This window comes from Pseudochaenichthys georgianus, chromosome 7 (genome assembly GCF_902827115.2).
Source record: "Pseudochaenichthys georgianus chromosome 7, fPseGeo1.2, whole genome shotgun sequence".
Lineage (NCBI taxonomy): Eukaryota > Metazoa > Chordata > Actinopteri > Perciformes > Channichthyidae > Pseudochaenichthys > Pseudochaenichthys georgianus.
In genome coordinates this window covers 43,802,414-43,829,600 of record NC_047509.1, presented here as the reverse complement: position 1 = coordinate 43,829,600, position 27,187 = coordinate 43,802,414, and the positions used below count along the sequence as shown (strand labels likewise).

General features: G+C 42.8%; 1 protein-coding gene and 1 long non-coding RNA gene across 2 annotated transcripts in view; one reads left to right on the top strand and one right to left on the bottom strand.

The window, feature by feature from the left end:
* Window positions 1-1,100: 1,100 nt before the first annotated feature.
* Window positions 1,101-27,187, top strand: part of slc12a3 (solute carrier family 12 member 3) — a 54,179-nt gene continuing 28,092 nt past the window's right edge. Inside the window, exons 1-10 of the mRNA XM_034087937.2 lie at window positions 1,101-1,471; window positions 2,272-2,406; window positions 22,650-22,725; window positions 22,850-22,945; window positions 23,086-23,225; window positions 23,345-23,455; window positions 24,234-24,345; window positions 24,503-24,633; window positions 24,792-24,876; window positions 25,584-25,744. Of these exons, the coding sequence (XP_033943828.1) occupies window positions 1,208-1,471; window positions 2,272-2,406; window positions 22,650-22,725; window positions 22,850-22,945; window positions 23,086-23,225; window positions 23,345-23,455; window positions 24,234-24,345; window positions 24,503-24,633; window positions 24,792-24,876; window positions 25,584-25,744 (1,311 nt within the window). The 5' untranslated portion in view covers window positions 1,101-1,207. The remainder of the gene's footprint in view (window positions 1,472-2,271; window positions 2,407-22,649; window positions 22,726-22,849; window positions 22,946-23,085; window positions 23,226-23,344; window positions 23,456-24,233; window positions 24,346-24,502; window positions 24,634-24,791; window positions 24,877-25,583; window positions 25,745-27,187) is intronic.
* On the bottom strand, window positions 6,020-12,378 carry LOC139434143 (uncharacterized). The gene is made up of 3 exons (XR_011643576.1): window positions 12,161-12,378; window positions 11,715-11,806; window positions 6,020-6,187 (listed from the first exon to the last, which is right to left on the bottom strand). It is a non-coding gene; the product is annotated as an uncharacterized lncRNA (long non-coding RNA).

Sequence of the window (27,187 nt, the reverse complement as noted above, 5' to 3'; positions counted from 1 at the left end):
GCATTTGCTTGGCATTTCCGGGTATTTGAGCCATGTTAACAATACCGTCACGTTTGAAGGGACGAAATCGTGACATCTTCACGTCTCCCAGCATGGTAAATCGTCACATGTTCACGTCTTGCCGTGATACCGGGTTGGCTGAGCAGAGAGGAGCTTCAGTGCTCTGAGGCGGTTGGAGACCTGGCTGATGCAAATTCGCATGAACAATCCAGCAGTCTGTCACATTCACAGAGAATTGCTGGACAAAGTCAACAGGGAAAAGATTTACCAGGATCGTATCCTTGCGAATGAGTACAGGAAGCATGTATTTGGTTCTTTTAGCTGAGAAGAGCAGAGAGGACAATAAAGGATACATGGAGAGATGGGATTGAAGGGATAGATTGAGGACAATGAAACATACGTTCTTTATATTAAAAGTTATATTATCTGTTGTTTGTTTACCTGTCAAACAGACCATCTCTGGTGACTATATACATAAGAAATGTGTTTTGTTATAACAACAGTTTATTTTGTTCTATTGTTTACTATGATTGTATCACAAAAATATATGGTATAAAAAGAAATTGAACAATTGTTTGGAAATATTGCATTTACACACTGTCATTGAAAAGCTCCTAAAGTATACCCTAATATAAAATGGCAATAATTATAAATTGAAATACAGTTGGCAAGAGGATTACATTTTTTTTCTGAATTTGTGTCTCAGTCAAGGTTATTTCACAGGTTGGTCTGTGTGCATAACGATCACCTCTGGAGATTAATAATTAATAATTGTGATGACATCACCGAAAAACTAAATTCAACTGAAAACTGATACAAACGAAACAGTAATATCTACAAAGGACAAGCTTGAATATAAGAGAGCATAATCAAATTCTGCTAATTTGGTGGAACAGTATTTCGAGGCCAGTTCAGTCCAGAATGTTTTTCCTGTAATGTGTAATTGTCCATGCAGTGCTTGAATGTTCCTGTAATAGTTGTGTTTGATTGTTCACTGAACCAGCATTCTTACAGCACACAGCCCTGGGCTCTTCCTGCTTGTTGAGGTATATAAAAGCAGCCGCACAAAGAATCCTTGTTCACACACCTTACACTGCAGACACTCAGACAGCTTTGATTACACATATTTATACAAAAGCAGACTGTATTCGCTGTTATTGAGGTAACAATCAAATGAAATAGACAAGAGAGAGATCTGCTGTTCTGAATGGAGGTTCCAGCAGCCAGCGATGGTGTTCACCTGGCTGCATACAGACCCAGTGTGAAGGCAGCTACTGGGGGGTTGGATGAGTCTAGCTACTACCAGTGCTACATTGATGGGAGCAATGTAGCATCGCTGGGATCCGATGCTCTAACTGGCTACGAGACTCTGGATGCCCCCCCACACTATGACTTCTACGCCAACACAGCGGTTTACGGCCGACGGAGGCGGTTCAGACCCTTGCTGTACCAGCTGCACGCTAACCCTGAGGTGAGAAGGGGTCTCTGCTTAGCTCTACCCTGACTCATTGTTTGTAAAGCACTTTGAATTGCCTTGTGTTGAAAAGTGCTATATAAATAAACTTGCCTTGCCTTGCCTTACCCTCATTACCAGAATACAAAAAGATAATGTTAAATAAATCAGGTTACATAGTTCATCATTTTTGCCACTTATACCTGTACAATACACGATGCAATACACCCTTGTGCAATTCACGCTTTAGTTTTCTTTCAATGTATTTATATTCTGTAAACAGTACCAGCTACCTCTTAATTTAAATGGTAACTTTACAAAAACATGGTGTACTTACCTGCTATCTGTTTGTTTTACTTTTTGTGTTTTTATTATTAATAACATGTGCATACTTTCTAATATGTAAGTATATTCTCTAAAGTCTAAATGTCCCTGTTGCGGGACAAACAAAGGAATTCTGAATCAGATTTTCCTCATACTTAATCCTTGATCTGACAACATTTGCTCCATTCACATCAAATACCATTGTAACCCTAATCTGTAAAACATGCAACAACTAGCTTTTATAAATGATTTAGAAAATATTTTATTTTGTATTTTTGTCTGTGTTTCTAATTTACAAAGTCATTTTTCTTTTTGTTAAACTTGTGTTATTAGCGAACAATAGCAAGGGCAATCTTTTTTGAAACTCCTTAAAGTAGTTTAAAGGAATAATACTGACAACTAAAATAAAATATCTAAAATGTAAAAACTCTGTTTATGTAAAATTGGTTTGTATCATTCTTCATATCTGTTACAAAGTGTCCTCACTGGTCTAGGTGGACTGCAGACCCCCGGTGTATGAGGAGACAGTCTGTGGACAGCTCGAGGAAGGAGACAGATCTGAGGAGGAAGAGGAGGGGGAGCAGCCGGAACCTGAACCCACCCGCTTCGGCTGGGTCCAGGGAGTCATGGTAGGGAGGGTTACACCCGGTTTTGTTCCTTATCTGTAGGTTGTAGCTGATCTATGTCTTTATTTACATTTGAGTAAATATACATATTATGAAATATACATGTTATTATTTATGTAATGAAATGTGCCTTTTATTTCAAAACCTCCATTAATAATTGCCAAGACATCCATCATTCTCGACCAGAAAGGTCCAAGAAAAAAGCCTCGATTTGAACAAATCAAAAAGCATTGTAACCCAAACAATCCAGATAGCGGAGATGCCGATCAGCTCAGGACTAACATCCTCACATTTTATTTTTAATTTTGGTGAAATGTGGTTTTTAATGTGCAGTGTTATTTGTTCTAGGTTTATTTTTGTATGTAAAAATTCCAAAAGAACAATTGAATGAAGTCAAAAAACTATAACTGTCTTTGATCCAATCATGATTATTTGAGCTGACAGCAATCATTGATGTATGCTGAGAGCATCATAGAACTGTTCCATTCACCAGTTGTATTCACACAATTTTGAATATAAAATCGAAGGGGTAAGAAACACATGAAAAAAACATAAATGTCATATATCCTAAATTTGAGATTTTAGGTAGTTTCCGTTTCAGAAAATAAATCATGCAGCTTGAAGTTAAGGGCTGCATGATACCTAGCATGTCCCACAGAGAAGTGCCTCGTTATCTTACCTGCGTGTTGCGTATCACAGGAATGAAATGAACATGAGAGTACCTGTGTACCAGTGGCGGTTCTACAGGGTGGCACGGGGTGGCAGCTGCCACCTCAGAAAAATGCCTTGCCACCCCAGCTGCCACCCCAGTTGGCAGCTTTGTTTTGAAAAAAAAGTTGTGGCTCATCGGACATTTATGAGAGAAAATCTCTAATGTCCGAGTGCAAGTGAATGCAGCACAAGACGTGAGCCTTGTAACCCCTCCCCCGGCCCTGGAACGAGCATGGAAATATGATTGGCGGCGATTTCATTTGAACGGGGACAGCGCAAAACGAGAAGCATTTCGGATCCAAGTAGATGGAAGGAATGAGGTATTTACGGTCAGTGGCGGCGCCAGGGTATGGCTGGGGTAGGCTACAGCCATACCAAGAAATGGCTTAGCCCCACCATGAAAAATGATGTTAAGGTAAGCAAAATAAAGTCCGCCAACTCGCGCGGAGTAAATTGCACAGACAGCAGTTAGTAAGATTGATTTCAGTAGCCACTTGTCTGGAAATACCGAAGACTAGAAACGGTTTTGAAAACTTTTGTCACGAAGTGATCGTCTTCTCAATAGAACATCTTTGATAATGTCTTCTGGCCAATCAGAATCACGATAACGGCATGGTGTTGTTGCAGGATGTCCCGATACATCGATACAACATTACGTGTTGATAGAAATCAACACGTAATGAAATAAGACCCCACGGTTTGATGATTGATAGGTGTGTGGGCTGTCTTTCATTTTGACACACAGAACAATGGGGGCTATCCACCCTTATCCACAATGTAAAGTAATTCACTCAGCCTCTTCCCTCTTCTCTCTGTGAGGAGCAGCAGGTTCAGCTTTCAGAACAAAGTAACAAAAAACTAAAAAAACTAAATATGTCGTGTAGTAATAGATACCAGAATGTGTATTTTATGTTAGTATTTCAAAAAATCTCCCCAGACCCCCTTGCAGGGGTTGGGTTTTGAGCATGTCACCCCTTTCACCTGTGGAGAAATTGCAGGATTGGCTCCAGGTCGCCCTTTTTATTTACTACAAGACAAATGTGCCTTTTTATTTCATACAGTTCAATTTGGATTGAGACAGGGTAATAATCTAAACCTCACGCGTGGCGTTTCACTGTCAAGGGGAGCGTGTATGTAATTACATTGCAAATACTAACTTGAGCCCCACCACTGTATGGCCCTAACATAGATTACCCAACACAAATACTCTGGCGCCGCCACTGTTTGCGGTCTACAATGACAGAGAAGAGCCTGTCAACTTTGGCTGTACTCAGCATTGAATCAAAACGCACTAAAGCTTTAAATCTTAATAAGTTTGTGAGGCGTTTTGCTGATCAAGATGGTAAACGCCACATTCAGCTGTTTATAGGCATGCCAACTTGATGCTCTGCTCACGGATGAGTCGATGAGAATAATAAACTGTTTAGATGATGACCTTACGTGTGTATAATATTTTTCTTCTTTGTGGGGTTCTGCCCCCAAAAAACTGTTTCAAGTCCTGAGAAAGTCAAATAAGACGGTGTGTAAAACTACACTGCCGCCAAAAGAAAGTAACCACTTTGATTTAACTAGGCCAGTAGGTAAGGACTTTCCACTGGATCATAACTACAGCGATGTATATGTTTTAGCTGAATACACGTTTTTTAACCCTAATTGATGCAGTTAGTCACTTCTTTAATGTTTGTTCTTTCTGAAAGTTTGCAATGAAGTTGTGGGGCGCTGAACTGTTCTTTTGAATCTTTTGATATATGATAGTAATTACTTGTCTTTCAAATTTCAAGGAGGGTGAGCAAGCATCTTGAGGAACATTCATCATTAACTCCTCCAAAAAATATAGTTTATTTAATAATAACACTGAATATGTGAATCATAACAGTGATTGACAGCTGATAGGAATAATATGATTGTTACACTGAAAAAATGTATACTTTGGACTAACTTAAAAAAAAATTCGCTAATTTGTTACAGCTACTTTTTTTATTGTATTGCAACTTGATTTTTCAACCTAAAAAAATTAAGTTGAATTAAGTGAAAAATATTGCTTCTGTCTAAGATATATATTTACATTCACACAAAGTAATAAGATGATTCATTCTGAAGACCACACAACATGTGTTACTTTGTTATAACTTAATTATAACTTTTGGACTAACCTCATATTTATATTAGATCTAAGTAGAAATTTTAAGTTTGTGAAAAAAAGAAATAAAAAATACTTCATTTTGCTGCAGGCAATATTTTTTATTATAGCTTAAAATATTTTCTTTTGTTACAAAGCAAACACTTTAATGTACATCAATACAATACTGTGTTTTGTTTACTGTAAACGGTGTGGACAATATGTCAGTATCATCTGATTGAGCATATGCTGCTTCTTCACAGACGGTAAAGATGTATTCTTGGACACCATCATCAGGTATTGGGATGACCTTGATAGTTGTCAAATCTTCAAGGTCAGCCGTGGATGTCAGGTTGACTAGTGCATCTCCAATGTCTCCGTCTTGATATTGCATTCTAAAAGTTCATCTATAGAGTGCCACAGTGACGCGTCCTAAAACCCGGAAGTAAGCCACTTCCGGTTCCTTCGACAAAAAACGCAATGCAATTTCTCCATAGGATTTTGGAAAATAGCTCGAAATAAGGTCTGTGGTTGAAACACATTTAAGAGACGGATCACGTTTTGTTCAGCCGGATCATATCCACATGTCTACCCTACTTTTATAATTTTCGAATCATAAATCTATTGATCATAAATCCATCAATTCGATTTATGATCCGACTGAACAAAACGTGATCCGTCACTTAAATGTGTCTCAACCACAGACCTTATTTCCAGCTATTTTCCAAAATTCTATGGAGAAATTGCATTGCTTTTTTGTCGAGGGAACCGGAAGGAGTTTACTTCCGGGTTTTAGGACGCGTCACTGTGGCACTCTATTTCACACACTTTCCGGACACTTTACTGTCTCTGGAATTCCATCAGGCAGAAGTAGCTTCCTGGTGTCATCGGGATTCAGAAGAATTTGTAACTTGGCTGGCGTTTTCACGGTCATGTCAGGCAACCCAAAAGGAACTAGAAAAAACAAGAACATAAACAATGGTATTAGTAATAGTGCAATGATACACTGACGACTGAATGTCGGTGTATGTCTCATAATAGTGACATGCCTGGAATGACAGAGCAAAATATTGCCACCAGTAGCTCTCAATAAACATACAGAAGTGAGGATTGACTTTACATGCAACAATATTAATGAAGTGCAGTCTTGTATTTTTAATTTACTTGTACAATACATACTTTTTCTCATTTAACTTTAATATTTTAAATTACCTTACTTAACATTTGGGTACCTAACTAGATATATTATCACTTGAGATTAGAGTAGAGTAACGCAGCGTCCACATGGCAGAGTGCGTTGACGCTAAATTCAATCACATCGATCTCCCGCCCCGGACACACAAGCACGCGGTTTGATTGGCTAGAGCTTGTACTGGCATATCATTTGATTGGCTGACGCTTCCGTCGAAGCTTGAAAAGTTGAACTTTTCTCAACTTTTGAAGCGAGCAACGGAGGCAAAGTGAAGCGACGGAAGCACAATGCAGTTCGGCAAAGCGTGACGTCAAAGTGAATGGGAAGCTGCGTTGAAGCTTCAACCAGAGTTCAAGTTATAACCTGAGCTCTATGGGGTCTTTAAACAACAACAACACACACACACACACACACACACACACACACACACACACACACACACACAAACTTAAATATGAAAAGGTTCAACTACGCACACACATCATCTTGGCTCGCGCAGCACGCTCACAGGCATATATTGCGCAACCTTGGAAGTGCAGTGCAGGCATATTGTCATTCAAGAGATGCGTAGTTCTTTTGGAAAACATGTTTTGAGTTTAGCCTATTCACCTCGTTAGCATAAATAATACTTTGATTGACACATGCATTATTTTTGATAAAAAGAATGGTTGTTGGTAATGTATTAGCGACCCACACAGATGTATGATTTCACTGCGTCCGTGGGCTCCCACATAACTCGAACCCTGGCTTCAACGCACGCTGCCGTGTAGACGGGCCGTAAGTCTCCATTGTTTACAGTCCCCTCCGGAGGGGCGTGGTCCGAGTGCGGGTTGCTGCAGAGCAGAGATACACCATCAGCCACATAACTATAGCGGTCCCGGAGCATTAATAACGGCTCGCCAAAAGTATAAACATCTCTAACGCTGGCAGGGGTCTGGCTATTAATGTGTTTAATATGCTGTGGTGTTTTTTATGAGCGGAGCACGCATTGAAAATGACCTGGTTTAACAGCTTAAAAACTAGTTAGCACGTAGCTAAACTTGCATAGCCCCATATAAAATACCTTATGTGAAACCAATATAACATTTGCAACTATTTAAACTTTTCACTAGTCAAACCGACACAACAAAAAATCGCCACTTGCATGATAAATGTATGAAAATTATCTGGTTAAACCATCCTTAAAAAATGGTGACACATGGTTAAACGTTGCTAGCTAACACATATTCAAAGACAGATGGTAAATTAGTTGTTTATCTTGATACGACACTAAATGGACAAACAAAAAGCAACCATTTCAAATCCTTAACTTATTTAAAAGTGTTTTTGGGTCAGACACTTTCACAGACAGTGGGTAGCGGTGTAATGGCAGCTGCAACAAATCTTGAAGTCACCTTGCTTTGTACGTCACGTGGTCATGTGACATGCTTTGAAGTGAAAATAACGATTTAGGTTGAATATAGTTTTTAAGTTATTTCAGGGGGGGTGTGTTTTGCTTCGGGGCAAACGGAAAAAATCATGTCAAAAACGGAAACCTTGATTCTTAATTAGACCAATTTAAAAATGTACTTTGTTTAAATGACACAGTCGTTGCACTTTTTTCAGTGTAATATTATCCCATTCATACAGACAAACATCGATGAGACAGTTAATTAATGTACTTATTGCAGCAGTCTGCATTGATTTGGTACCCCTGCTGGTCTAAGAGTGAGACAAACTCATTCAGTTATTGTTCAGTTAAAATGCATTCAATGATGTCTGCCACCTTATATTTATATGTAAGGCTTTACTGATGTGCCACAATAATGTCACCAAATGTTATTGAGTTAAAATATCAATATTGTGGATTTCCAACTTAACATTGATCGATAGGACTGCGATTAAATCAGCATATACTTCTGCCAGGGGATGCCACCCCTGCAATTCTCCTGCCACCCTCTTGCCACCCCATGAATATTTGTCTAGATCCGCCCCTGCTGTGTACTCTTATGTTCCGAATAACCCAGCTTCCCCAAATTTATTTTTGGTGTCCATATATACGCCGGGATCCTGAGTCATGGCTGATCCTGTTGCTGTGGTCCTGAGTCCTGGATCGCGAGCCCTGGATCTTGAGTCGTGGCTGTGGTCCTGGATCATAAGTCCTGGATGGATATCCTCGTGGATTCATCTTCCTATTATACACACATGCATTTCCAAACATCTGGACTACCTATGTTGCAAATGTATTATCTTTTCAATTTACACACGGCATCTATTGCACGTCTGTCCGTCCTGGGAGAGGGATCCCTCCTCTGTTGCTCTCCCTGAGGTTTCTCCCATGTTCCCTTTAAACTGTGGGTTTTCTCTGGAAGTTTTTCCTTGTACGATGTGAGGGTCTGAGGACAGAGGGTCTAAGGACAGAGGGTCTAAGGACAGAGCGTCTAAGGACAGAGGGTCTGAGGACAGAGGGTGTCGTATTGTCATACTGATATTCTGTACAAACTGTGAAGACCACTGAGACAAATGTAACATTTGTGATATTAGGCTATATAAATATTGATTGATTGATTGATTGATTGATTGATTGATTGATTGATTGATTGATTGATTTACCAGCCAGCAAAACTACACATATGTGTAACTTTTGCTTTTCAGCCTGGTGTTTTTATTTACTTGAAGGAGTGCATGTATAGGTGTGTATGTCGGTTTGCTAAAGAGACATTATCAAAAGGACTTTGAAGTTCCAAACAATTTAAAACATCGAGGTCAAGCTGGGCCAAGATCATACATCTGTTTACCTCTAAGACACATCAAACAGCACAAATGAAAAACAGAATGCCATGAGAGCACACTGTATACACACACTGTGCACCAGAGGTTACGCTAGACATTTTCGCTGCCTGTCATTTTGACGGACAGGATCGTAAAACTTCCGTCAAAATCCAGAATAACCCGTCGGCCTTTACACAACTCTGGCGAGGGGGAGGGAAGCATGCTCGTGTACTGTCAACGTGGGGGGGGGACAGTTCACATGCGCCATGTTTAAGGCTGCTGCACCTCGCGGGAGCGTGCACAGCGTAAAGCCAAAGCTCAGACATTTCAATGATTTGTGCGGCACAGTTAGGTTTGGAAACGGTATGATTTCCTTTTTGGAGGGCATGCATAACACGGCATAACACCGGAGCCTCGCTGCGGGGAAACTTTGGCGCTGTTCCGAGTTTGTTCTGATCTGTCAAAATGACGGACTGCTTTCAGATTTGTCCGTCATTGTTAAAAAAAATCCGTCATATATATATATATATATTTTCGGTTAACGCGACCTCTGCTGTACACACACACACACACACACACACACACACACACACACACACACACACACACACACACACACACACACACACACACACACACACACACACACACACACACACACACACACACACACACACACACACACACACACACACACACACACACACACACACACACACACACACACACACACACACACACACACACACACACACACACACACACACACACACACACATTTCTCAGCTGATACCACTCTTCCACATCCATACCAACTTGTGTTCATTTTGTCAGCTATTTTTTTATTTAGTTTTAGTCATAGTCCTGTGTTAAATTTCCTTTTTAGTTTTAGTCATATTTAGTCATGTTTATTCACTCCTGTTTTTATTTAATAAGGATTTAGTCGACTAAAAGTCTGAGAATGTTAATGTTATTTTAGTCAAAGAAAACAGTAACTATTTTAGTCAAGTTTTAGTCGACTAAAAGTCTGAGCATTTTAGTCAAAGAAAACTAATTATTTGAGTCTACTTTTTGTCAATGAAAACTGTTGAGTCTTTTTTAGTCATCAGATTATATAGAACATTCCAGTCAAAGTAGTCTAGCCAAAACCAATACTTTGTCTATTTAGTCAAACGTATTTCACAATAAGATTATATCTTGTCCTTATTTGATGAAAAACACAGGTTGATTAGAAAGCAGCTTTGCAGAGAGTATCTGGTCAGGTTTGTGGTGTTTGTACCAGCTGTGTTATGGCCACATTGCTTCCCTTCTGATAAAACAATGCATTCGCTTTTTTTCTCCGTCTCATTGTAGCAAAAAAGGGCCCAAATATCACGTTGTTTCTTTCTCCCAAGCAGTGGTGGCTTTAGACTTTTTCGTTGTCAGTCATTTTGACGGACAGGATTGTAACATTTCCGTCATAATCCATTATTACCCGTCGAGTCTGTAAACAACTCGTCATCACTCGCGATGACGGGGGGGGGGGCATTTTATTTTCTGTTAAATAAGGTTAGTTAGACCATGAGTTAGACCCGAGTCTTCCTGACAGTTCACAGTGTGCTGCTGGCCCGGTGTAATTCAAATGTACCGCCGCGCAGCACCGGAAATGGAACTGCTGGGAGAAAAACTGAGTCAGAGATGTAACGTTATCTTTGATAATATTTATAAAATATAAAGAGAGATTTTGACAGTTTTTATTCAGTAAACTACATTTTCGTCTCGGCACTTTTCGTCAACGATATTGCATGATGATTTTGTTACAGTTATTGTTTACTGCCGTCGGTGCCGTCTCGTCATCGTCTCGTTTTAGTCATGGAAAAAAAGGTCGTTGACGAACATATTTCGTCATAGTTTTAGTCAACGAAATGAACACTTATACCAACACACCTACATCATATTAGTTGCACACATGTATTCCAATGCCTGGCAGGGCCCCATTATACAACAGGCTCAGAAACCAAGAAATGACAAGCATGAGGTGTGTGGCGCAGTGGGATAGTGTGTTGGTGTTGGCGTTCGGTTCAAACCCCACTGCAGTCAGCATGTCCAGCATGTTGTTGTGTCCCTGACACACTTCACCCCAAATTTCTCCTGTGGGGATTGCCCACAGTATTGAGTATGTAAGTCGCTTTGGATAAAAGCATCTAACAAGTAACATGTAATGGAATGGAATGTAATTCAATGGTAAAATGCCACATCTGATGATATACAGTAAAAATGATAAAAACAAATTAAAACCCTGACCAGGGTGTGGTTATAATGGGATGTACATGGGACATTTTTGTCCGTGAATGGCTAATTAGGGTATTTAAAAAAAAATCTGATTCTGTAAAGAAATGGTAACAACATATTCTGAAGAGGCTGGGTCAACAACAATCTTGCAATACTATTATCTCACATAGCCCCACTGATCCTGTGTAGCAGGACTTGTAATGTACATACATCCACTAAGTAATTAACGATTATCCTAATTTTAGTCATAATATTGTCATATCTTACACGTGAAAGGTGATCCCACGGGTTCTTGTTTGCAGACAGCGGCGATTGGAGCATCCGTAGGCTGCACAAAAGTCCGGCATAGTCAGGTACTTCTGTAAACACAAAGCCAGCAAATTCCTGTATCATAATGCAAGATGTTTTTAACAAGCCAAACCACTTGGAAGAAATCATGTGTAACTTAAGTTGTGTTGAAAAGAAAGAGCAGTGCTGCCTCTCCCACTGGTGTAAAGTTGCTGGGTCAACTTTGTAATACTAGGTCTCACTGACTGCCTCTTGTTATTAGCCAGCTAATAAATACAACCACATACACAAAGAAAAGCTGCAATTTCAACATGTCCAAGCATCCTGTATCATAGCCATGCTAATAATGTTTATAATAAACCAAACCGTTTGTAAATCAGTCAAGATTTCAGCGAGTTAAGAGTATTTTTGTGCAGATCACTCACCTTACAACAGCTACCATAACGCGAATCAGAGTAACTGTTGACTGTAGCAAGATGGCGGCCGGTCAGCTACGCTGGAAAATCTCCCATGAGCCATCTAGTGTTTATATATATCTATGGTTGTAGGCAGGCATGACAGTCGACCCATGTTCAGGGGAGGTGGGTTTAGTTTCCTGCACGCCTCGACGTAAGAGAGACGTAAGCGACGTCACCTCTTAGCTCCAAAGCTCTTGCCTCTGGACCGACAATTTTTTGGAGCTGGAAATGAAGCGGATTCCGGAGCTAAGAGCCGGCGCAGCTCCGGTGTGAACTGGAAAACCCGGCGCTTTTCAGGCTCTAGCTCCGAGCCGGAGCTGAAAAGGTGCTGGTGTGAAAGGGGCATATAACATGATGATGATGGTGATAAAGAATGCATCTAATGTTCCGCTGTTCATTATAATACAAAAACATCATGCTCTTACTTTGAAAACCATGCGGAAATGTCGTCTTCAGCCGGCCATCACGCGTTTTCCGAAAATAACCAAGTGACATGAGTAGATTTTAGCCGAGACCGGCGGAAAGGTTGTCTCAAAATTCTGTGTGTGTAAAAGACCATCCACAAGCAGAGATGTGAGATCCACAAGCACAGTTTTGGTAGAAAGATTTTTTTATTATTTGTAAAAATATTTTATATTTTCAGATCTGTTTTACATTTGCACATTTATTTGTGAGTTTGCAAATCTTTTAAATGCATTTGTGGATGGTGTTTTACATTTACAAATCACATATTTACACACAAATTATTTTTATGTTCACACAAATCATGAGATATATCTAAGCCAATAGGAAAATAACACATTTTCTCTGTTTTTATCATGAAAAACAACAGTGAATTCATGTATTAAAAATGGCATTTAAAGGGTTAAAATCGTGAAAATGATTACATATTTTGTATTTCTTGATTAGGGCTGAAGTTGCTTTAAGATTGAACCCAACAAAGTGGTGAGAAAATATTTTAATATAATGTTTTTATCAAACCTTTTGGCAGTGGACATTTTTGTCCCGAATGGTCATTTAGGGTAGTCCATTTTTTAAAAACATTTTAATTGTAATTCCAAAATATATCGAGAATATAGCCTTGTTATAAAAAATCATGCCATTTGCAGTAAAACAACCAAAGTTATGGCCAAATGAAATGTGAAAAATGAACCATTTGGACAAAAATGTCCAGAGTTATAAATATCATGTTTTAGGCACGGGCTGATTTGACCACGGAACACCGAATCACGGCCATCACAGGTCCGTCCTCATCTGCGATCTTATTTTGTGAGACAACTTCCGGTAGCAGACTATGAAAAAACGGTTTTTTTTTCCGTTTCTATTTACTAGTGGTTCTATATCGTATAAGGCTTCGCCCTCTAAGGCTATCGCTATTGGGTAATCCCCACTGCACGTGTGCAGCACTGACAGACTTATTCCACGCCCACCTATGACGTGGGCCCCACCTCCAGGCTCACTTCCGTATAAATAGGAAGTAAGCCCTACAATCCACTCCTACTTTTCTTCAGCACTCCGTTGCAGAAGCATTGACAGGCAAAACAAGTTCTTTTAAGAGCTACTTACTAAAAGAGCAAACATTCCTGGTTCCCCTGGGCCCATCCTCCCTCTCCTCCGGACGGGGGAAACAGGGTGGGGGCCCGGTGTCAACCCGACATATGAGTTACGACCGGAGCTCACGGTGTGAGTTTTGCCGGGGATTAGAGCACGCAAACGTGGCTCTCACTCCCCAGGTGTCGTGCACTCATTGTGTCCGCCTCCCTCGGGCCCACAGGCAGTGGAGAGCGGACGCTCTCGCGGCTGCGGCCGAGGATGATTGGCTAGTCCAGGAGTTTTACTCTGTGGACCAAGCCCTTTATTTATTGGATCCGAGTGGCGGGCAGCAGTCAGGCGACTCCTTCCCCTCCATTCACGGATCACCATGTGGTTCCTCCGCCCTGTCTCCCTCTCCTCCGGCGGGGGAGACGGGGTGGGGGCCCGGAGTCAGCCCGGTAGCCGAGCCTAGGTTCAGCTGCCGGGCTGACGACGGGTCAACGGGTCCCTCTATCCGCCATCACGGCTCTGCCGTCGATAGGCAGTATTCTTCAGGAACTCCCGGAGATCATCGGAAAAGCAGCCGCCTAATGAGATCTCCCGGTTCAGGAGAGCTCTCCTCCGGATGACATAAAGCTGCATAAGCGGCTGCCTCACAGCCTATCGGTTGTGAGGCAGCAAGGCTTACGGCTAAAACCAGCTGTCTTTAAAACCTGTCGGTTAATTAGACAGCCCGGGTTTGTTTCCTATGTCACAGATGTGCCTCCTACACACACCTCCGCTCATTCCTCAAGCAGGTTTGAGCGTGAACCTCAATGTCCCGTTTTACGAGTTTTCTCCTAAACGGCGACATGAGGAGAGCCGCTGTGTAATACAGCGTGTGGAGGTGCAAGAGCCAGCTGTTTGTTACCGGTAAGGTTAAACAGACAGCGGGGCTCGCCGTTTGAGCTGGCTGTAACCTGTTGGTTAGCGCGGCAGCGGGGCTCGCGGCACAAGCCAGCTGTAATTAACCAGTCGGTTAAACCTGATGCTCCTAACCTGTCGGTTATAGGCAGCACGGTTTTTCCTCTGTCCCAGATGTGCCTATACTACACACGGTCGTAATGAGCCTAGGGCTGTTATTACGCACTGTGTGAATAGCACTGCACACACCGCCGCTCATTCCCTCAGCGGGTTTGAGCGTGAACGCGCCTCAATGTCCAGTTTACGAGCCTTCTTCGAAACAGAGACAGGATGAGAGCCGGTGTGAGATGCAGCGTGTGGAGGGCCCCTCTTGGGCTGCTTCACGGGCAACGGCGGCGAGGGCTCTGACGTGGCTCGTCACCATGACAACCACAGCACGTCCAAAACAGACGTGCGCTCTCAGAGTATTACTCAGAGTGGCGACACGTGTATTCGATGGACAGATTGATAATAGTAAGCAGCTCACCGGGTAAGCCGGCTGCCCCTAACCTGTCGGTTATAGGCAGTATGGCTCACTGCATAACCGGCTGTCTTTAAAACCTGTTGGGTTTTAGACAGCTCGGATTTTTTTCCTCTGTCCCAAACCTACCTCCTACACACGGTCGTAATGAGCCACGAGTGCCATTATTACAGTGTGGACAGCACTGCACACACCTCCGCTCATCCCTCAGGGGTGTTGAGCGTGAACGCACCTTAAATGTCCGGTTTACGAGCCTTCTCCTAAACGCGACATAAGGAGGGCTCTGGCGTGGCTCGTCACCATGACAACCACAGCACATCCAGAGCAGGTTCGCGCCTTGAGGACGGCGCGTGGTTTATATGGACAGAGGGAAGTTAATATGCAGCAAGGCTCCCCGGTTTAAGCCAGCTGCCAATAGCCTATTGGTTACTTGGCAGCATGGCTCACTGCCTAAGCCGGCTGGGTTTTTTAACGTATCGGTTAATAAAACAGCTGGGCTTGCTATTCAAATCCGTCTACCGTAAACTTTATGGGTTTAGGCAGCATGGATTTTTCCTCTGTCTCAGACACCTCCTACCCACGGTCGTAATAAGCCCACGGAGGGCCATTATTACGCCTCGTGTGGACAGCACTGCACACACCTCCGCTCATCCCTTAGTGGGGTTGAGTGTGAACGCGCAGTTTACGAGTATTCTCCTTAACAACGAAATATTGAGAGTTGGTGTGGAATGCAGCATGTGGAGGGCTCTGGCATGGTTTGTTACCAACCACAGCACATCCAGAGAATGTACACCCGGCACTATCAGAGTACTGTATGGTACTCAGGGTGGCGGCGAGTATGTCTGATGGACAGATGGATGAGCAGGCGGATGGGCAGAGGGTAGTCTCTGCAATTCGCCTCTCCCCCCAGCAGTTCTACGGGATAAAGGAAGTCCTGTCATACCAAGAACAGTGTCTCGCGCTCCGTGCAGAGCGGCAGGAACTCTGGTTAAAGAAAGCCTTTTCCCGGGGGTTCCTCAAAAGGAAAAAAATCTGGGGTTTTTACTCCCGCTATTTTCTGGTCCCGAAGGAGACGGGGCGAATGAGACCCATCCTCGATCTGTCAGTGTCCAACAAGGGAATGGCCTTTTCCCATGCTGACGATCAAACATGTGCTGGAGTGTGTTCACCAGGGAGATGCACATCCATAGTCCTGAAGGATGCTTACCTCCACGTAACCATCATCCCGAAACACAGCAAATTCCTGCGTTTCTCATTCCTGGCTCCACACACTTTTTTCAAAGTGGGTGGAGACAGTTGGAGCAGCTACTCAGAATGGGGATGAGGGTTATTTTGCCTGGACGACCGGCTGTGGCTGGCTCGCTCCAGGGAGGAAGCGGTTTTTCAGACGATACAGCTCGTATCTCATCTGTCAAGCCTGGGTTTTCATTATCAACTGGAAGAAGAGCTGTCCTCGTCCCTCACAGACATTTAACTGGGAGTGGAATTGAACTCAGCCCGCAGAGAGCGTGACTCTCATAGCACAGTATGGAGAAAGTGACAGCTCTCCTCCGGTGCAGCTGTTAACCTGTCGGTTATAGGCAGCACGGTTTTTCCTCTGTCCCAGATGTGCCTATACTACACACGGTCGTAATGAGCCCAGGGCTGTTATTACGCACTGTGTGAATAGCACTGCACACACCTCCGCTCATTCCTCAGCAGGGTTGAGCGTGAACGCGCCTCAATGTCCAGTTTACGAGCCTTCTCCAAAACAGAGACAGGATGAGAGCCGGTGTGAGATGCAGCGTGTGGAGGGCCCCTCGCAGCCTTTTCGGTCCGGGCCCCTCTTGGGCTGCTTCACGGGCAACGGCGGCGAGGGCTCTGACGTGGCTCGTCACCATGACAACCACAGCACATCCAAAACAGGCGTGCGCTCTCAGAGTATTACTCAGAGTGGCGACACGTGTATTCGATGGACAGATTGATAATAATAAGCAACAAGGCCCACCGGGTAAGCCGGCTGCCCCTAACCTGTCGGTTATAGGCAGCATGGCTCACTGCATAACCGGCTGTCTTTAAAACCTGTTGGGTTTTAGACAGCTCGGACAGCTCACCTCCGGCGCGTCACACCCCGCGGGGCGGTGACGGCCCTCTCCATGATGCAGCTGTTAGGCATGATATCAGCTGGTCACGTGGTGATCCCCCTGGGGCTCCTTCACAGTGAGGAGACTCCAGAGGTGGTTTATTTGCCTGCGTATAGACCCCGTGCGTCAGAGGAGACGCATGGTGTACATTCCTCCTTCCGTGGGTTGGGATTGAACCCACTGGAAAAATCTCCACGTCAGTGGGGGTGCCACTGAGCAGAGAGACGTCACACACCACAGTGTTCACAGACGCATCTCTCGCAGGCTGAGGAACGTGCATGTCGCAGGCAGTGGGGGGACAGTGGCCGGGTCACATGTCTCCATATAAACGTGCTGGAATTACTATATGGAAAGTAATCCAGCACTTTGTCCCGTTGCTGTACAATCAACATGTGTTGATTCGAACAGACAACAAAGCAGCGGCGGCCTGTATAAATCGCTAGGTAGGTGTTCGATCAGCGCAGCTGCTGAACACACATCCTACACAGCCAAATGGACAATGTTCCGTTTGTGTGTAGGGAAAAACCTGGACCCCATTACGGCCCCCCTGCCTCGTGCTGTCGTTCCTCCAGCTGTTGCTGGACAGGAATTTGACCTATAGCACGGTCGAAACATATGCTGCAGCCATTTCATCTTGCCACGTAGATTGGTGTCAGCACGGTGTTTAGTCACCCTCTGACAAAACGTTTTCTACGGGGAGCACAGAGACTCAGACCTGTGTCACGCGCTTTGGCGCCTCAATGGGTTTTGGCTTAGTGTTAGGCGCACTGAGTAAAGCTCCATTTGAACCTTTAGATCAGGTCCCCCTGAAGTTCTTGTCAGCCAAGGTAGTGTTAGAAATTAAAATCAATGTTTTATGGCATAATGTACCTTAAACATACCGTCAGTTTGGATGCTATTTTATTCTGGAAAAACCCGGAAGTTCTCAATACTAAGCTTTTATTCTGAAAATCCGTCATGACGACATCCGGGACTACCGCCCATTAGTATCATTAAAGTGGCTATTGACGCCGTTAACATGTATTACATATAATGTTATGAAAGAGATACGGAGGAGAAAAGGCATGGGGAAGTAAGCAATGAATGTAAAATGTTGAAATCCTCTGTTTAACGCGATATCGGACACAGGAGAACGAGGGGGGAAGTCCCCTGCGTCACTACAGCTCCCAGAGAGGAGGAGCGAACAGCGAGCAAGCGGGAAAGACGAATGCTTGTAGTCTCTTCTGCACGGCCAGCACCTGGGAGAGGAATGCTGCAGACTTTCTCTCCTGACTGAACAATATCCTGCTTGTAACATCACCACGCTTTTTATTAATTAAAGTACCAATTTGAACCTTTTCAGAGACTCCATTTAGTCTCCTTTTTAAACTTCTCTCCTGGACGCTAGAAAAATCACACACAGATAACAGTAGCTCTGCTCTTGGCTCTCACATCAGCTAAAGGGTGAGTGATGCGTCTGCTCTCTCTGTGGCTCCGTCATGTCTCCAGATCCAAGGAGATGGCAGCTCAGCTGTTTTGCGCCCTAACCCGGTTGTTATGCCGAAGGTGATCACAAGCTCGTTCAGATCGAGAGTGATAACCTTGGAGGGCTTCTTTCCTCCTCCTCACACATCAGAGGAGGAAGCCACATCTCATCTCCTCCGTCCCGTGTGCGCACTGGCATGCTATGTTACACGCACGGCTGCGTTACGCAAATCCCAGCGTCTGTTTGTGCATTACAGAGAGCGCTCAGTAGGGCGGCCTCTATCTGCACAGCGCCTGTACACTGGCTGGGTGAGGCGGGGTCACAGGCGTATGTTTCCTCTGGGTTGGATCCCCCGGAAAACATTAAAGCGCACAGCACCAGGAGAATATCAACGTCTACGGCGTTGCACGGAGGAATGGAAGACATTTGCACTGCTGCATCTTGGTCTTCCCCCTGTTCGTTTATTCGTTTGTATTTGAGGGATGTCTCCCATTCCTCTCTGACACATTCAGTACTGAATAGCCTGCCAGAATGAGTACTGTCGGGGGTTTTCAATTGCATGCTCTCTCTCCTGCCTGTCGGCACTTAGAGAGCGGCTTTTTGCTCCCTTCTCTCGTTTTAACAAGTGAGACTCGATCTCTACTTTTTATAAACAACAGGTAGCCCGAGTAAGCCTACCTTCGTTCCCTGATGGAGAAATATTCATTTTTTAATGCTATATTCCCTGGGAATGGGATGCTCCATTTACGCACGGCGAAATGGACATGGGTTATTAACTGAGTAGGTGTGTTTTGTGCTTCTGGTAACTGACGGAACCAGTCAGGCGTAGACTACATCCTGCTTCGCCCTTAACCCAATAGCGATAGCCTTAGAGGGCGAAGCCTTATACGATATAGAAAATGGGGTTACGTACTGTAACCCAGCTACTATGAGTATAGGCGCAGCCCTCTAAGGTTCGGGCCCCACTGGCTCCGCGAATAGCTGAAGAAAAGCTGTTGGAGTGGATTGTAGGGCCTACTTCCTATTTATATGGAAGTGAGCCTGGAGGTGGGGCCCACGTCATAGGTGGGCGTGGAATAAGTCTGTCAGTGCTGCACACGTGCAGTGGGGATTACCCAATAGCGATAGCCTTAGAGGGCTGCGCCTATACTCATAGAAGCTGGGTTACATTACGTAACCCCAGAGAATTTTTCGTTTTGAGAAGTAGACAATGAAAATCATCCCGTTTTTTAAGTTTAGTAAATCCCTTTTTGACCATGATAACGAAAAACACCTTTAATTTAAATTTTATTTTTTCAATTTCCAAACGAAAATTAAATATCCACTCGTTTTTTGTTTTTGAATATCCTTTTGTGAAAAGAAAATCCAATGACCAAAATATACTTTACCATGTTTAGTTCTGACTCTGGGGACAGAAAGCAGACCTAGAAGACCTGAGAGTTCTGGGTGGTCAACACATTCTCACTCCCAACTCGGCCTATGTTGACGTTATGTCAAGATCCCTTGGCGTCACTAGCAAATGCAGTGGGGGCCCTTTAGCGTCGATATTCAACTATCAGGGCGTCCCATTGACTTGCATAGAGCTCCCTGAACGTTGGTAATAGACGAGTTGGGATTGCGGAGAAATGCTCTCTTCAGATCCATTCTCACAGCGTTTATCAACCTTTTTCTAACTCAATATCAAGCCACACTTATTGTTTTTACTTCTTTATTTTGTATAATGTCTGACTTTTGTTGCTATCAGTTAAGGGGAGAGTAGGGGCTCAGAATACTGAAATCTGTATTGTTAAATAGTTTTTTCCTTTTAAATTTGTATTCTCTTCTAAACCACACATTGTTATTTACTCAACAATAAGACATAATTATCCTTGTGTTTATTTATTTGTTTGATTGTATAATGTCACACTTTTGGAGTCCTTCAGGACCGACAGTCGGAGCAGCTCATTCGAACACAGAAAGCTGTATTTTCAAAATAAGAGTTCATTTTAATATTATGTTTGATAATATATATTTTATTAACTAAACCACTGGGTCATGTTAAGACCATCTTTTCTGTCGATTTGGTGTTACAAATATAAAAACAATATGTAAACTTGACAGTTTTTTTAACCCGCCTAGTGGTTAAAGCACGTTATTGAATTTTTGTGTTGATATGTTATATTTGATGAAAACATAAACATATTAAGAGTACATACAAAATAAGGGGAAAGTAGATGGTCAATGATAGAAATATAGATGAAAATATCAAGAAGCTGTAGTGATCTCTACAATAAAACAGTGTATTGCCTTATAGGAGGATGTGCAAAACAGACAAACTAATAAGGCTTTATTCAAACATTAAAGAATACTTTAGGTTAAGGTCTTCTTTTGAATAAGAAAAAAGCTTTGGGGGTATCTATCTACAGATAAATATTAAGCCTGACAAAATACTTAACGTCTAATATATTGCATGGTTTGTTTTGGAACTTGACAATCAACTTTCCTGCAATGTTAACTATGTTGAAGCACTTATTTTAACTGATATTATACATATTATACTCTTATAAGATGTATGTAGATAGTATAAGAAATGTGCAGAATAGAGTTTAATGGTGGAGGTATACACATACATCTTGTAATGCACTGTTGAGGAACCTGCGACCCAAGTTCTTCATCTCCAATCTTTTTCATCTCCAACCTTGTCAAGTATTGAATATTCAATAAATAAAGAACACAGAATTATTAAATATAAAACACAGAATTTGTGTGATTATACTAAATGATTTACTGTTACACATGCTGATGTAACGCAAATGTTTCCAAGTTGGGATCAATAAAGTAGCATATATCTTATCTTAAGCTGATCGATGGCTACTGCCATATTTGCAAAATGTGCCTCTGAACCTTGACAAGTGCATGTTTCAGGCTTATCAAGGGGGGGGGGGGGGTGGACCCGTTAAAATCCAGTTTTGGACAGTCTGCCGTGGTTCCATCCCATTTCAAAGTGCTGTTTGACGCTCAGCGTAACCCTCGGCGCACACTCAAACATCCAATCACAGAGCTTGAGGACTATCACAGGGTTTGTAGGTTTTTTCAAGCAAAGCCAAGAGAATACTTACTTCCGGGTGTAAAATTCTCTCAAGCAACTACTATGAGCTGCTCCGACCCTCGGTCCTGACAAACTCCAAAAGTCTGACATTATACAATCAAACAAATAAATAAACACAAGGATAATTGTGTCTTATTGTTGAGTAAATAACAATGTGTGGTTTAGAAAATAATACAAAATTAGAAGGAAAAAACGATGAAACAATACAGATTTCAATATTCTGAGCCCCTACTCTCCCCATAACTGACGGCAACAAAAGTCTTACTTTATTCAATTAAAATAAAGAAGTAAAAAAATCAAGTGTGGCTTGATATTGAGTAAGAAAAAGGTTGATAAACGCTGTGAGAATGGATCTGCGGAGAGCATTTCTCTGCGATCTCAACTCGTCTACTACATACGTTCAGGGAGCTCTATAGAAGTCTATGGACATCCCCGAAAGTTCGACGCTAAAGGCCCCCCCCTTGTGTTGGAAAGTGACGACAGGGACCCTGACATAACGTCAACATAGGCCGCGTTGGGAATGATAATGTGTTGGGGTGGTTCATAATTTAGCAGGAGATCAGAAATGTATTTTGGGCCTAAACCATTCAGTGCTTTATAAACCAGCAGCAGTATTTTGAAATCTATTCTTTGACACACAGGAAGCCAGTGTAAAGACTTCAGAACAGGAGTGATGTGATCCACTTTCTTAGTGTTAGTGAGGACTCCAGCAGCGGCGTTCTGAATCAGCTGCAGCTTTCTAATATATTTTTTAGTGAGACCTGTGAAGACACCATTGCAGTAGTCGTGTCTTCTGGTGTCAGTAACTCTGTGCCCATGTTCAGGTCCGCTGCATGTTGAACATCTGGGGGGTGATCCTGTACTTGAGGCTGACTTGGATCACTGCTCAGGCTGGTATTGGTACGTCCACAACATGTTTATTTGCTTTATCAATTGTAGATGTAATTGAACCTAAAACAGTTATTGACTGTGAAAGCTTCAGTCTATCTCACACATGATTTATCTCCGTCTGTGTCTCTGTCAGGTCTGACCTGGGTGATCATCCTCCTCTCCTCCTTCATCACTGGGATCACCGGCCTCTCAACCTCTGCCATCGCTACCAATGGCAAGGTCAAAGGAGGTCTGTGTGCTCAGTTTAACATGCAGCCAACTTTGTAGTTTACCTGTTAAAAAATATCATAAGAATATATGGACCTTTTTACACATTATTGACAGTGATTGATGACCAAATTTCCCACAACATGTTTCTCCTGTCTTCAGGTGGGACCTACTTCCTGATCAGTCGCAGCCTTGGTCCAGAGCTGGGGGGGTCCATCGGTCTGATCTTTGCATTTGCAAATGCTGTAGCTGTGGCCATGCACACTGTGGGCTTTGCAGAGACTGTAAGAGACCTCATGAGTGTAAGTAGATTGCTGTGCGGGAACATGTATGTGGAGCAAAGCTTACAATGATTCTGTACAGTTCACACACTTTGTCCTTCTGTTTAAACACACATAGTTTTACGTACTGTCCTCCTCAGGAACATGGAGCTGTCATGGTGGACCGAACCAATGACATCCGTATCATCGGCATCGTTACTGTCACATTACTACTGGGTCTCTCAATGGCTGGCATGGCGTGGGAGTCAAAGGTTAGTTCAACAAACGATATGACAACATGGTAAACTGCTATTATGGTCAACAACAATAGGCTGGTTTTTTAGAATATAGTCAAAACAAACAACTCCCACACTTTAATGTTCACTATAGTGGTGCCTACGAAAGCACAACTGCCTAGGTGAAAAGATAAGTGAACATTTAAGCCAGGGGTATCAAACATATGGCCCACGGGACAAACTGGCCCGCCAGAGGGTCCAATCCAGCCACGCCCCTTTGGAGCGTCCGCATGCAAGCAGTGAGCTCTGTGAAGAGAAGACTGTCTACCAGCAGATACTCAGCTAAACGCTGCCATGATTAGCTCTGAGTGTTGGCGATGCTTGCTAATGTAAACACAGACCATATTACTTCCAAAACACATCGCACATTGTTTCTGATACAGCACATAGCTTTACATAGATATAACAACTTTACTCTCCTGTAGAGATCCTGCTCGCCATCTTGCATAATAGGTGACCTTTAATGCTAGAGAAGTGACTGATTTAATTCTCATACCATTCTATTTCTCACAAAGGGTTAGATGAAACTATTGAAACCGATCTAATTTATTGGCATATAGAGCAGCCAGTCAATAAGTTTAAGTTAGCATAAAGGCAGTGAGCAACCTCAAAGTTCATTGTGTTTGTATTAAGCATGCTAAGTAGTTAGCATGACAAAAAAAAAAGTTGATGTAATGGTATAGTAAGTGACATTAGCCCGTTCTGGCATGTTTGTCTGTGTCCATGTGTTTACTGTTTATTCTGCCTTCCATAGGCCCAGGTTCTATTCTTCCTAGTCATCATGGTGTCATTGGCAGATTACATTGTTGGAACGATTATCCCTGCTACACCAGAAAAACAAGCTAAGGGTTTCTTCAGCTACAAAGGTGACTGTTGTTGTATGACTGTTCTCAGTTTACTGTTTTAATATAGTAGTAGGAGTGAAGTAGGTTGTGCATGGTTGTTTTTACACAGTGCAAGGATAACCAATCATCAGTGTCTCACTGTCAGCTGTGCAGTAAACGGAAAATGTCCTCTCTACAGCGGATATCTTTGTCGAAAACTTTGTGCCCAGGTGGCAGGGACCAGAGAGCAGCTTCTTCGGCATGTTCTCCATTTTCTTCCCCTCTGCCACTGGCATCCTGGCAGGCGCTAACATTTCTGGAGATCTGAAGGTATGTACCTTTGTTTCTGTCTGTTGTTTTCAGTGGTATATAAATCTGACTGCTTGCCTCACACATTAACCTGTTTCTGTATGTATATAGAGACAACTCTTAATACGTGTGTGGCAATTTCAAACGTATGTACTTGTTATTTGTTCTGGCCTTCCCAGAATCCAACAGAGGCAATTCCCAAAGGAACACTGACAGCAATATTCTGGACCACCATATCTTACCTCTTCATCTCTGCAACAATCGGTACTTTATCTTCAAACTCACTTATGGCGCTTTTCCACTGCAGGGCCTCGCTCGGCTTAGTACAGTATGGCTAGGCCTTGTTAGGCCTTGTTAGGCTCACTTTATGCTGCGTTTCCATTACAGTTTAGGAACTGGGGTAGTAACTATAGTAACGCAGTGTAGGCGGAGCCGTGACATCATCTTCAATGCGAAACACAAAACCAACATCAGTCGTTAGCTGTTAGCACACAGAGCTCACAGCTCCTCATATCTGTTCAGAAACTAGACTAAAGTTAAACAAGTACAAACCACAGACTGTCTGTGTCATGGCGAATACAGTCGCTGGTTTATTTATATCTGTACAGGCCGTTGTTGTGAGTGTGGACGGTCGAAAGAACCTCGATTTTGGAGAGCCAGAAAAACTGTGAAAAAGTACCCGCTAGCCGGAACTACACCTAGTGGAAAAACGGGCCGGGCACGGTACGGCACGTTTAAACCGCGCTGTAGTGGAAATGCGCCATAACAGACTTACAGCTCTTACATGTATTGTTTTGTTTTCCTAGCAGGTTGAAAATACTATCTTTCCCACATTGTATTCATGTTCTTCGTCTGCAAGTATAATGACAAAAGTTGAATAATCTCATATCCTGAACATCCCATACAGACAATATGAATAAAATAATTTTGTTCAGGACTTCAAATAGCTTTTCATGTAATTCTTCCCCCAGGATCCTGTGTGGTGCGGGACGCGTCCGGCCTGTTGAACGACACCCTGTCCCTGTCCCCCCCCAGTGAGGCTTGTGTTGGTTTAGCTTGTCAGTATGGATGGGACTTCACAGAGTGTATCAAGAATAACACATGCACCTACGGTATCAATAACTACTATCAGGTCAGAACCAGTTCATTAACAAGACATCTTTACTCTTCACTAGGTCCTGCAGAAACACCCAAACATTAATAAAAAAAAGTTGCTAAAAGATAAATCGGCCAGTTCACACACATTTATTTGACTTTTCTTTCCTATACGATACGACACAATATGATACATTACCCTACAATACAATGCGATACAATGCCATATGCCACGTTACGATGTGATGAGATATGTTATGATTCGATAGGATATGATGCGATACAATAAGTTAGGAGAAAGTGGGGTAAGATGAGCCAGTTGGTAAGTTGACCCACCCCCCTTTATGTAGGGAACTGTGCACAATTGTTATTGTTATTAATATTGGCTTGTCAACCCTGCGTAGAGACATAAAAAGGAAGGAGGAAAGGAAGTGAAAACAGGAGGTACAGAGGAACAGCAGAGGAGAGAGGGTCTTCACACAGGACAGAGAAGGGGCCTCAGACCAGATGTGAAAACTGTTGACCAGTTCCATGGCCTTACTCCAAAGAAATGCTGTGAACTGGCTTTGAATTACTGACAGAAACAACATTCCTGTACCAAACAGCTGGAGAGGGTTTAGCAGGTAGGGTCTCCAAGAGATCACATGATTCAGTAGGTCAGGTTTGTTTTACTGGCATTAATTCCCTGAAACATGATTTATAGGGATGCACGATATTGGTTTTTTTGAAACCGATACCGATAACTTCCTGCTTCTCAAGACCGATACCGATAACCGATAATAATATAATATATATATATATTAAATGTAGCCTGCCTGTAGTTTTTGCACACCTGGTGGTAAAAAAAAGACTAGTTGTGAGCAAATGACATGAGCATTACTACTATGAACAAAACTAACCCTGAGGTCGTCTCTGGCAAACTTCTTGCCTTTTTCAAAAGCCTCGTCGATAGGTAAAAGCCCCGGTGCCTTTGTAGCTGGCTTTGGATTCGCCGCTAGTTTAGCAGCGCAGGCGTCTTTGTACGCTTATAACACACCATCGTAGCGATGGCGATGTTTCAGGTGACTGATCAGGTTGGCAGTATTATAGCTCGTCGCAAGCAAACTATCTAACTCTGAAACTTTGAAATAGTCCCATACTACCGACGACATGTTTGTTTACTGTCCTGGCTTCACGGCTGCACGCCATTTACGTTACAGCCAGGCACGAGTTAGGGAGCGCTGGATTCTTCCTAAACCACTAATACCACAGTACTAGCAAAACGGGAGGAGCCGAGGGAAAAACAAGCGCCCCTCATCCCAATCCACCCACACAGCAGTATTTTTTTCTTTTTTTTACCCAAAAAATATATTGTATATTATCGGGTTTATCGGGATGACATCATAATTCCTAATATCGGACCGATAATTATCGTGCACCACTAATGATTTATAATGTTGAGGAAACAGGTGTCACTAAATTGCAGACACTAAAGCAGGTA